The sequence below is a fragment of the Schistocerca gregaria genome, unplaced genomic scaffold (assembly GCF_023897955.1).
Source record: "Schistocerca gregaria isolate iqSchGreg1 unplaced genomic scaffold, iqSchGreg1.2 ptg000178l, whole genome shotgun sequence".
Lineage (NCBI taxonomy): Eukaryota > Metazoa > Arthropoda > Insecta > Orthoptera > Acrididae > Schistocerca > Schistocerca gregaria.
The window spans coordinates 11,208,671-11,221,432 of NW_026061728.1; the positions used below are offsets into that span (position 1 = coordinate 11,208,671).

Consider the following 12,762-nt stretch of genomic DNA (forward strand, 5'->3'; position numbering starts at 1 on the left):
TGATCGCTAACGTGAAGACCAGTAGTAGTTTCCGATGCACATCTGGAGGCATTCTTTGATCTGTGGACTATCAGAGTGTTGATGAAACACAGAAAATGCATCGGGATTGAGTACAGCAGTCGCCATGCGCACTTTCCTCCATGGGAGTAATGTCTTAAAGAGTTTACGCTTTGATCATTCCCTGGAAGACCAGTAGTAGTTTCCGATGCACATCTGGATGCATTCTGTAATCTGTGGACCTTCAAAGTGTTGATTAAACACTGAAATTGCATCGGGTGTGAATACAACAGTCACCATCCGCACTTTCCTCCATAGGAGTAATTCTCAAACAGGCTACGCTTTGATCGTTCCCTGGAAGACCAGTAGTAGTTTCCAATGGACATCTGGGGTCATTCTGTATTCTGTGGTCCTTCAAAGTGTAGATGAATCACAGAAATTGCATCGGGATTGAATTTAACAGTCACCATGCCCAATTTCCTCCATGGGAATAACGTCTGAAACAGTTTACGCTTTGATCGTTCCCAGGAAGACCAGTAGAAGTTTCCGATGCACATCTGGAGACAATCTCTAATCTGTGGACTATGAGAGTGTTGATGAAACACAGAAATTGCATCGGGATTTAATACAACAGTCACCACGGGCACTTTCATCCATGGGAGTAATGTCTCAAACAGTCTACGCTTTGATCGTTAACTGAAAGACCAGTAGTAGTTTCCGATACACATCTGGAGGCATTCTGTAAACTGTGGACTATCAGAGTGTTGATGAAACACAGAAATTACATCGGGATTGAATACAATTGTCACCATGAGCACTTTCCTCCATGGGAGTAATGTCTCAAATAGTCTTTATTTTATCGTTCCCTGGAAGACCAGTAGTAGTTTCGGATGCACATGTGGAGGCATTCTGTAATCTGTGGACAGTCAGAGTGTTGATGAAACACAGAAATAGCATCGGGATTGAATACAACAGTCACCATGCGCACATTCCAGCATGGGAGGAATGTCTCAAACAGTCTACGCTTTGATCGTTCCCTGGAAGACCAGTAGTAGTTTCGGATGCACATCTGGAGGCATTCTGTAATCTGTGGAATATCAGATTGTTGATGAAACACAGAAATTGCATCGGGATTGAGTACAGCAGTCTCCATGCGCACTTTTCTCCATGGGAGTAATGTCTCAGACAGTCTACGCTTTGATCGTTCCCAGGAAGACCAGTAGTAGTTTCCGATGCACATCAGGAGGCATTCTGTAATCTGTGGACTATCAGAGTGTTGATGAAACATAGAAATTGCATCGGGGTTGAATACAGCAGTCACCATGCGCACTTTCCTCCTTGGGAGTAATGTCTTAAAGAGTTTACGCTTTCATCGTTCCCTGGAAGACCAGTAGTAGTTTCAGTTTCTGATGCACATCTTTAGACAATCTGTAATCTGTGGACTATCAGACAGTTGATCAAACACAGAAATTGCATCGGGATTGAATACAACAGTCACCATGCGCACTTTCCTCCATGGGAGAAATAACTCAGACAGTCTACGATTTGACCGTTCCCAGGAAGACCAGTAGTAGTTTCCGACGCACATCTGTAGGCATTCTGTATTCTGTGGACTATCAGAGTGTTGATGAAGCACAGAAATAGCATCGGGATTGATTACAACAGTCACCATGCCCACTTTCCTCCATGGGAGTAATGTCTCAGACAGTCTACGCTTTGATCGTTCCCAGGAAGACCAGTAGTAGTTTCCGATGCACATCAGGAGGCATTCTGTAATCTGTGGACTATCAGAGTGTTGATGAAACATAGAAATTGCATCGGGGTTGAATACAGCAGTCACCATGCGCACTTTCCTCCTTGGGAGTAATGTCTTAAAGAGTTTACGCTTTCATCGTTCCCTGGAAGACCAGTAGTAGTTTCCGATGCACATCTTTAGACAATCTGTAATCTGTGGAGTATCAGACAGTTGATCAAACACAGAAATTGCATCGGGATTGAATACAACAGTCACCATGCGCACTTTCCTCCATGGGAGAAATATCTCAGACAGTCTACGATTTGACCGTTCCCAGGAAGACCAGTAGTAGTTTCCGACGCACATCTGGAGGCATTCTGTATTCTGTGGACTATCAGAGTGTTGATGAAACACAGAAATAGCATCGGGATTGATTACAACAGTCACCATGCGCACTTTCCTCCATGGGAGTAATGTCTCAGACAGTCTACGCTTTGATCGATCCCAGGAAGACCAGTAGTAGTTTCCGATGCACATCTGGAGGCATTCTGTAATCTCTGGACCATCAGAGTGTTGATGAAACACAGAAAGTGCATCGGGATTGAGTACAGCAGTCACCATGCGCAATTTACTCCATGGGAGTAAGTCTTAAAGAGTTCACGATTTGATCGTTCCCCGGAAGACCAGTAGTAGTTTCCGATGCACATCTGGAGTCATTTAGTAATCTATGGACCTACAAAGTGTTGATGAAACACGGAAATTGCATCTGGAGTGAATACAAGAGTCACCATCCGCTCTTTCCTCCATGGGAGTAATTCTCAAACAGTCTACTCTTTGATCGTTCCCTGGAAGACCAGTAGTAGTTTCCAATGCACAACTGGGGTCATTCTGAATTCTGTGGACTATCAGAGTGTTGATGAAACACAGAAATTACATCGGGATTGCATACAATTGTCACCATGAGCACTTTCCTCCATGGGAGTAATGCCTCTAACAGTCTTCGACTTGATCGTTCCCTGGAAGACCAGTAGTATTTTCCGATGCACATTTGGAGGCATTCTGTAATCTGTGGCCTATCAGAGTGTTGATGAAACACAGAAATTGCATCGGGATTGAATACAACAGTCACCATGCACACTTTCCTCCATAAAAGTAATGTCTCAAACAAACTACACTTTGATCATTCCCTTGAAGACAAGTAATATTTTCCGATGCACATCTGGAGGCATTCTGTAATCAGTGGACTATCAGAGTGTTGATGAAACACAAAAATTTCATCGGGATTGAATACAACAGTCACCATGCGCACTTTCCTCCATGGGAGTAATTTCTCTAAAAGTCTACGTTTTGACCATCATTGGATGACTAGTAGTAGTTTCCGATGCACATCTGGAGGCATTCTGTAATCTGTGGACTATCTGAGTGTTGATGAAACACAGAAATTGCATCGGGATTAAATACAACAGTCACCATGCGCACTTTCCTCCATGGGAGCAATGTCTCTAACAGTCTACGCTTTGATCGTTCCCTGGAGGACCAGTAGTAGTTTCTGATGCACATCTGGACGCATTCGGTAATCTGTGGACCTTCAAAGTGTTGATGAAACACAGAAAGTGCATCGGGATTGAATATAACAGTCACCATCCGCACTTTCTTCCACGTTAGTAATGTCTCAAACAGTCTACGCTTTGATCGTTCCCTGGAAGACCAGTGTTAGTTTCCGATGCAAATCAGGAGGCATTCTGTAATCTGTGGACTATCAGAGTGTTGATGAAACACTAAAATTTCATCGGGAATGAATACAACATTCACCATGAGCACTTTCCTCCATGGGAGTAGTGTTTCAAACAGACTACGCTTTGATCGTTCCCTGGATGACCAGAAGTAGTTTCCGATGTACATCTGGAGGCATTCTGTAATCTGTGGACTATCAGAGTGTTGATGAAACACAGAAAATGCATCGGGAATGAATACAGCAGTCACCATGCGCACTTTCCTCCATGGTAGTAATGTCTCAGACAGTCTACGCTTTGATCGTTCCCAGGAAGACCAGTAGTAGTTTCCGATGCACATCTGGAGGCATTCTGTAATCTGTGGACTATCAGAGTGTTGAAGAACACAGAAAATGGATCGGGATTGAGTACAACAGTCACCATGCGCACTTTCCTCTATGGGAGTAATGTCTCAAACAGTCTACGCTTTGATCGTTCCCTGGAAGACTAGTAGTAGTTTCCGATGCACATCTGGAGTCAGTCTGTAATCTGTTCACCTACAAAGTGTTGATGAAACACTGAAATTGCATCGGGAGTGAATACAACAGTCACCATCCGCACTTTCCTCCATCGGAGTAATTCTCAAACAGTCTACTCTTTGATCGTTCCCTGGAAGACCAGTAGTAGTTTCCAATGCACAACTGGGGTCATTCTGAATTCTGTGGACTATCAGAGTGTTGATGAAACACAGAAATTACATCGGGATTGCATACAATTGTCACCATGAGCACTTTCCTCCATGGGAGTAATGCCTCTAACAGTCTTCGACTTGATCGTTCCCTGGAAGACCAGTAGTATTTTCCGATGCACATTTGGAGGCATTCTGTAATCTGTGGCCTATCAGAGTGTTGATGAAACACAGAAATTGCATCGGGATTTAATACAACAGTCACCATGCGCACTTACCTCCATGGGAGTAATGTCTCAGACACTCTTAGCTATGATCGTTCCGAGGAAGACCAGTAGTAGTTTCCAATGCACATCTGGAATCGTATTGTAATCTGTGGACTATCAGAGTGTTGATGAACACAGAAATGGCATCGGGATTGGATACAACAGCCACCATGCGCACATTCCTCCATGGGAGTAATGTCTCAAACAGTCTACGCTTTGATCGTTCCCTGGAAGACTAGTAGTAGTTTCCGATGCACATCTGGAGGCATTCTGTAATCTGTGCACTATCCGAGTGTTGATGAAACACAGAAAATGCATCGGGATTGAATACAGCAGTCAACATGCGCACTTTCCTCCATGGGAGTAATGTCTTAAAGAGTGTACGCTTTGAACGTTCCCTATAAGACCAGTAGTAGTTTCCGATGCACATCTGGGGGCATTCTGTAATCTGTGTGTGGGGCGGCGAAGAAGTTGTCGAATGAGTTGTTTGAATGTTCATTTCACGTAACAGACTATTGCCGATGCAACATATGTGGGACGGCGAAGAAGTCGTTGTTTAATGTTGAATGAAAGTTGAACATTGCCACCTTAAATCACGCGAGCCTGGCAACTAATTTGGTGGCCAGTCAGAAAGCGAAGGGAAACTTACTGACCTTAGTTCCCAGTCTGCACGGCCACATTCCTGTACAGCCCAGCTAAACGAAAAATATCCATAGTTCTTCACGAGACTAGGGCTGCTTCAATAAAATTTAAAGTTCCAAACAAGATTTTATTATCTTAAAGGCTCACACAAATTACTCGAAACTTCTGAAAATGCTAAAGACATTAAATATTGTTAATTCAGCCAATTGTTTAATAGTTCAGAGGCGACTTCTACAGCAAGTTCCTCCCGAATAGTTCATTACTCTAACTAACGGTGCTCTATTAATAGTTCGCAATAATGTTAAAAAAAAAAGATTAATGCTCGCCTTAAAAGTGGAGTTAGTCACCACTTGCCACGCGGAATTATACTTCACACGGACGGCACAATAACAGTTTGTTACCGAAGTCTAAACGATCCAGGACGGTGTACAGTCCTCGCGATTTTCAATGTCCGTTTACATTGCTAAGTACGCGCATGTCACAGCCCGCTATGACGTCACCCGAGGCGAGGCGCGATCGGACGTTAAGCTCGCGTGGACTAGGCGTTGGTCTAATGCGGAGTGAGCTTACTACTGCCTCTGCCGCTCTTTTTATATAGCTCCGGCGCGTACCGCCAAGAGAGCATCTGTTCTTTCCGTTCCTAAGCAGATGCCTGCAGCCTTTAAATGATCGCTATCTCAGGCACATAATCTTAAATATCACATTTAATAATAGCTTTACAAACTTCTCAATTTTTGTATACATACATATGAGCAGTACAGAAGCACGTAGAAAATCTCAGCCCGCTAAAATTAAAACTTTACTCTCTAGAATTTTTACAATGGAACTAACGGTAGATTGTTACCTCTGAACCATAGCTTTATCAAGACTTGTATCAGCTGTTAATTATGCTACAAGACTAAAACTTGGTGTAGCTTTGTTAATTGTCCTATCTGATCATTGGACTTAAAGAATTTGTTTTATCATTAAAATTTAAAGTACTTAATCTATAATGCTTATGTACATTTTACTCACAAAAGTAGTTTTTACTAAATTACTAAAAAACTAGAAGAGGTAACTGATTGTGGTATTTCCATTATTATTATTAGGGTGAACTGAAGCTTCCTACCAATTTTCAATATTGTAGCTCTATTATTTCGCGCCTCTGATTTTTCCGAAAAACGCGGATTCTGGAGTCAATTTTAGTTTTATGGTTTTGGAAACCAGCACCACTCATTAATGACTTCTTACTGCACCTTCTCACCAAATTTTGGCTTCCTAGCGTCATTATTTAGCGCCTCCTATTTTTCTTTCAAAACGTGAATTTTACGTAAACTACTAATTTTATAACATTAAGATTTGTTACCTGAAACATTATTACATAGAACTATACTTTAACAAAGTTTTACACACAAATCTTAATTTTTACTTTTATGTTAAATGTGGTGCAATACTATATGCAGGCGCGTTACGATGACGTGACGCTACTAGCAGTGAACTAGGTAAGTCCCGTGCACTCGCTCGCCTCTGTATCTTATACATGATACAGCGCTTGCTTTGCTTCATGACCCCCTTTTTAATTTTCGTGAAAATCTATTTTTGAACAAAATTAAATTTCTAAAAGAACAAACAAGCCTTGGATTACTTTAGTATACCTCTTTCAACTTAAGTTGCGTCTTCTTAGGAAATTCCTTATTACTACATACACAAAATAACCATACTCATATACACATAGAAAACCTAGTACAGAAGACATTCACAAATTATTTACATACATTTACATGGAAATATAAATTTTTCAATGGTTACAAAATAGTTATTTTTTTTTTTTAAAAATCAGTCTCTTCCTGAAAAAGAAAATACACACGACTTTTATCACTGCAACGCACTCACATTTTTCTTTTACTATAATACTCGGCACTGTGGTGGGTGTCCTATTGTAACACTCATTTAATTTCACTGATTGACAAAATTGTGGGAGGAAATTGTATTCACTGTGGTTTGCGTCTCTACTTCCAATCTCCCAACCGCTTGTTGTCAGTCATTCATGCAGCCTGCATATCCCTGAGAAACAGACAATACAGTCTAAGTTTCTGTTTTCAACTTATATCTAAGGTAGGACAAAGTACATTTTATAGTTTATATTCTGGCACTATTTTACTAATTGTGAAGTTGTCAGAAAGACATTTAGCACTAAGTCGTATCTGATACAATAGCTCCTACTTTCTTCTTTCATAAATAATCTTTTAGGTTCCTAAATAGTGAAAATTCTTTTAGCAAATTAATATATTAAGATCTTGCTTCAACTTAGAAAATTGAGTAACCTTTTAGTTTTAATGTACTCTGGCTTAATTATCGTATGGATTAGTTCATCAAAGAAGTCATTTGCTGACCAGCACTTTGCTTTATTGTATGAATTACTAAAGAAATTAGTTATTTTCAGTATACCGATTCCAAATTTCTGCATTTTCCAATATTTGTGTGTTTCTGTTGTCTGTTTAACTATTTATTTGCCTCAAGCAAGATTTAGCGTTTTTCACCATTTCACGAGACGTGAGGGAATTATTCTTTAATCCTACATCATTTACTTCAATTTACTTACTTCACTTCTTCACCTTATTCATTTTCTCCCTTTTCTTCCAGATTCAAAATACTTCATTTCTCCACTTCTTTCTCCCTTTTCCTTTTGTCAGCCTATTGACGTCCTGTTTCTATATATTTGGTGCGATCCTCACACCACTTCCACACATCTCCATTTATTTAATTCTAAAACGCCATTGCTTGCCTCTATGAGCATTACCTTCTTACGCTGTTTTCCTTCAGACAACCTTATTTCTAGCAACATACTACCTTCTGCATAATCTCATGGATTATTCATATTCATACCGTACTTCGTATACTGCAAAGTGTCTCTCTTAGTTGTAGTTTCTAACCCTTTACAATTACATGAAATATTTTAATTTATTTATTTTAGCCATGTTTGCCTCTTATTGGTACTCAGACTTTTGTTTTGCCATTCACTAGGTAGATCCTTACTAAGAATACTTAAAACCTAATAGCATATATACAACATGAAGACATATGTGATTCTTACCTGTTATGATAGACCAGAAGAAGGGAATGAAACTTGAAAAGGAAATAAAGTTTCACCCAGCTGGGACTGCACGGTACGCCAAACCGTGTATCCGCCAAAGAGTGGCAGACTCCCTACAGTAATTAATTACTGTTAATTTTAAATTCCTTTAGATCCACAATATTTCTTAGACCTAGTTCTCTCTTACTCTTTGGATATTCCAAACCACTGAAAACCAAATTTTCCTGCAAGTATCCTTTATTCTTTATTACTCTAATAGGCAGTTCCCAAGTTTCATTACTACCGCCTATATGACTTCCTATAAAAGACTCTCTTATCACTTTAGAGTCAGGTAAAGTTAAAATTAAGTTGTTCTGATCAAAATTGATCTTTCCCTGGTACTTTGATAAGAAATCAGTACCAATCAACATATCAACACTTAAGCCTAGCACAATCAAACAAGGATGATCTATTACTACGTCATTTATACCAATGGGTATCAAAGCTTCGTGTTGAACTGGTCTAGAGACTTTTCCAGTAGCACCTATAATCTTTAAGCCACTTACTTTCATAACTGTTAACTTCTCTTTATTGGGTATGGTGTCAAAAAATGTTTGTGATAAAGCACTTGCTTCACTGCCACTGTCAAGCAGACAACGCACAGTGACTCCTGATATGTTTACTTTGATAACAGGGTGAGTTATTTTACATTGAACAGGTTGCTCACACACCTCGTCTAATAAATCTCGTTCTATGTTCTTCCAGCTAAAGTAATTCTGATCAGTTGCAATTACATTTACATTTACATCCTGGGGCTCATCATGCTCTATAATCTTAGCTGCTTTCTCTAATCTGTCCACTAACTTTAAATCGAAGCATCTGACGACTTTTTCTACTTTTGTTTGCTGCACATCAGCCAAACTATCCTCTACCTCTGAGCAACTGCGTCCCTGCGCAATATTGCTGTTCATAAGAATGTCGTCACCTTCAACCATTTGTGGCACGTTTACACAGCTACTAGATTCTTTCACCTCGTTACTATTTCTACCCCCTTCATTCATCATTTCCTCCTCTCTAAAGTTTTGCAGTACTGATTCTACTTCTGCTACTTCTACTTCAGCTTTTAGATTGCCATTTTCATCGAAGATGTAAGCTTTTACTTCATCATTATTCCCATCAGACTCAAACCCATTATCTATTTCTTCCCCATTATCTACCTTGAGTTCCTGTTCTTCCTTGACCCATTTTTCTAGTGTATCCAAAATACTATCCACTATTTTGTGAGAGTGGCTTAACACATCACTGGTATTATCTGTATTTATTTCGTCATCCATGTTGTCTGTCTGTGTATGTTGGCTGATTGTCTGTGTTTCCGTTACTGGCTGTGTTACTGTTACCGCCTGGTGAGCGCCAGTTTCCTCATAGACGGGATTTAGTTTCCCACACGCGGCCTGTTGTGTTCATCTGTGACACCACTAGATATAGTAGCATCATGACTCCCTTCTTGTCTTAATGGCATAGTATTTACTTCTCCACTTTCGTCATAGTAGTTGTTACGAAAGCGTGGTGAGTATCTACCCCCTCTTCCTCTGCCACGGCTTTGGTTTCGATAGTTTGTTTTGGTGTGCCTGACTTCCATATTTCTAACGTTCACGTTTCCATTATTTTGTACGTGATTGTTAGAAGATTTGTTATTCTGCTGCACCTGCTCCTCAGCAGCAGCTACTCTTTCCACTCTTTCCAGATATTCAATAAATTTGTCTATATTATCTCTAGGGGCGGAAATGATCCTCTTCTGCCAGTACCACGGCAGCTTACCTTCTAAACCCATAATGATCATATCTGGCTTCATCTTTTCTGTCAAATGTGACAGTCTTGAAACCCACTTCCTAGCGAAATCCTTTACTGATTCACGCCCTGGGAAAAACTTCTTACCACTCCAGAATTCCCTTAACACATCATTTTGTTTGTTATGTGACCAGTATTCGTTGAGAAATGCAGACTTAAATTCAGATAAAGTTTTACATTTGATCATTACATCCGCTGACCATCGCAAAGCATCACCTGACAAATGACTTCTTATAAATGAAATTTTTTCTCTTTCTGACCAATTGTTGGGGAGAACATCCTCAAAGTCATTCCAAAATTCAAGAGGGTGAATGTACTTATCAGGATCAAAGCGCAAAAACTGTCGACACCCTATAAAAGCGGCGTCAACTGAAGTCACATGCTGTACAGTAGAATGACTAGAATTAACAGAGGTTACTCTATTTTCTAGGTTAGCAATGTTAGTATTTATTTCCTCTACTTGTGACTCTACTGCTTCTATCCTGGCAGAACATCTTTGTTCCACTGCACCACGAATTTCGGTACAGGTTTCTTTTACTTTCTCAATGTTTTTCTGACAAGTATGTACTTTAATTTGTACCTCTTTAATTTTGTCAGAGCAAAGTTTGGACTCGTTGCTCAATCTTTCGGACAACCTCTCTTCCAAAAGTTCATCTGCCTCTTGATAATTTTTTTGAATTTGATCTATTTCACATTTGAAAGTACTATGCATTTTAGTTAACTGTTGCCCTACTTTTACTTGAATGTCATGATGAATAGCATCTATCTTATAATTCAAACTATTCCATTTTGATTGCAGTTCTTCTTTTAGTTCTTTATTACTATCCTCAATTTTAGCCTCAATTTTATTTTGGTTTGATTCGAGTTTGGCAAACAGTATTTGCATCCAATCCGGAGCTTCTACCTTGATACTTTGTATCTCTTGACTTGACTGAGCTGGAGATATATTGAGCTCAGTTTCACTACCTGACAAAGTTATCAACTCTACTGGCTCCCTTTTGACTTCTATTTCACTTATTGATTGCATCCCTGCACTCTCATTTAAATTAAAGTTATAATTTACTGGTGACAAATTACGTTCTAGTTCAATATTTGAGGGATTAATGGAACCATCCTCATTAAACTCAATTCCTGATCCTGAGGATTCTTGGTCAGAGACCGGTTCCCTTCTGAAATGTACACTACTTTCCATATCTTTTAGTTTGTTAGCAGCAGTTAATAAATATTTTAAAAGTCTTTGACTTAACTTAAATGCTTGATTTCGACGAATGATGTCGTCGCGGTGTACCAGCAATCGTGATGCGACGCGTCGCGACGTATTGAAGGCAGCAGCAGCAGCTGTAGCGTCGAGTACCGCCACAGGAATCGCCTACTGCAATAGCTCCAGGGGGGGGGCAGCAAGGCACCGTTGACCGCTCGGCGCAGCTGGCAGCTGTCTCGCAGATCAGCGCAGCTCCGCGATGACGCACCGTCTTCCTTTAGTCTCAGCGCCGTCGGCAGCCGCGATCCAGCATCGTCGCCTTCCTCACCATCGTCACTAACCAACGTACAGCGGTAGACACTTATTGTTTATACACTACACCCGCCTTTACTGGTAACACTGTTCCCACACTAGTTCAATTCAGTGTCCTGTTATTGCCTACCGAGTTCGTTAATTTATACCAATCGCTTTCACACATCGAGCACTTTTATTTGCTTTTAATTCAGTTTTCCCGGCCGATAAGCACCATATGTGGGGCGGCGAAGAAGTTGTCGAATGAGTTGTTTGAATGTTCATTTCACGTAACAGACTATTGCCGATGCAACATATGTGGGACGGCGAAGAAGTCGTTGTTTAATGTTGAATGAAAGTTGAACATTGCCACCTTAAATCACGCGAGCCTGGCAACTAATTTGGTGGCCAGTCAGAAAGCGAAGGGAAACTTACTGACCTTAGTTCCCAGTCTGCACGGCCACATTCCTGTACAGCCCAGCTAAACGAAAAATATCCATAGTTCTTCACGAGACTAGGGCTGCTTCAATAAAATTTAAAGTTCCAAACAAGATTTTATTATCTTAAAGGCTCACACAAATTACTCGAAACTTCTGAAAATGCTAAAGACATTAAATATTGTTAATTCAGCCAATCGTTTAATAGTTCAGAGGCGACTTCTACAGCAAGTTCCTCCCGAATAGTTCATTACTCTAACTAACGGTGCTCTATTAATAGTTCGCAATAATGTTAAAAAAAAAAGATTAATGCTCGCCTTAAAAGTGGAGTTAGTCACCACTTGCCACGCGGAATTATACTTCACACGGACGGCACAATAACAGTTTGTTACCGAAGTCTAAACGATCCAGGACGGTGTACAGTCCTCGCGATTTTCAATGTCCGTTTACATTGCTAAGTACGCGCATGTCACAGCCCGCTATGACGTCACCCGAGGCGAGGCGCGATCGGACGTTAAGCTCGCGTGGACTAGGCGTTGGTCTAATGCGGAGTGAGCTTACTACTGCCTCTGCCGCTCTTTTTATATAGCTCCGGCGCGTACCGCCAAGAGAGCATCTGTTCTTTCCGTTCCTAAGCAGATGCCTGCAGCCTTTAAATGATCGCTATCTCAGGCACATAATCTTAAATATCACATTTAATAATAGCTTTACAAACTTCTCAATTTTTGTATACATACATATGAGCAGTACAGAAACACGTAGAAAATCTCAGCCCGCTAAAATTAAAACTTTACTCTCTAGAATTTTTACAATGGAACTAACGGTAGATTGTTACCTCTGAACCATAGCTTTATCAAGACTTGTATCAGCTGTTAATTATGCTACAAGACTAA

At 40.3% G+C, this 12,762-nt stretch overlaps 1 protein-coding gene across 1 annotated transcript; it reads right to left on the minus strand.

Moving 5' to 3' along the window:
- Positions 1–7,651: 7,651 nt before the first annotated feature.
- On the minus strand, positions 7,652–9,417 carry LOC126302699 (uncharacterized). The gene is made up of 2 exons (XM_049991746.1): positions 8,409–9,417; positions 7,652–8,234 (listed from the first exon to the last, which is right to left on the minus strand). The coding sequence occupies exons 1-2, from the start codon at positions 9,154–9,156 to the stop codon at positions 8,227–8,229; spliced, it is 756 nt and encodes a 251-aa protein (XP_049847703.1). The 5' UTR covers positions 9,157–9,417; the 3' UTR covers positions 7,652–8,226.
- Positions 9,418–12,762: the final 3,345 nt, after the last annotated feature.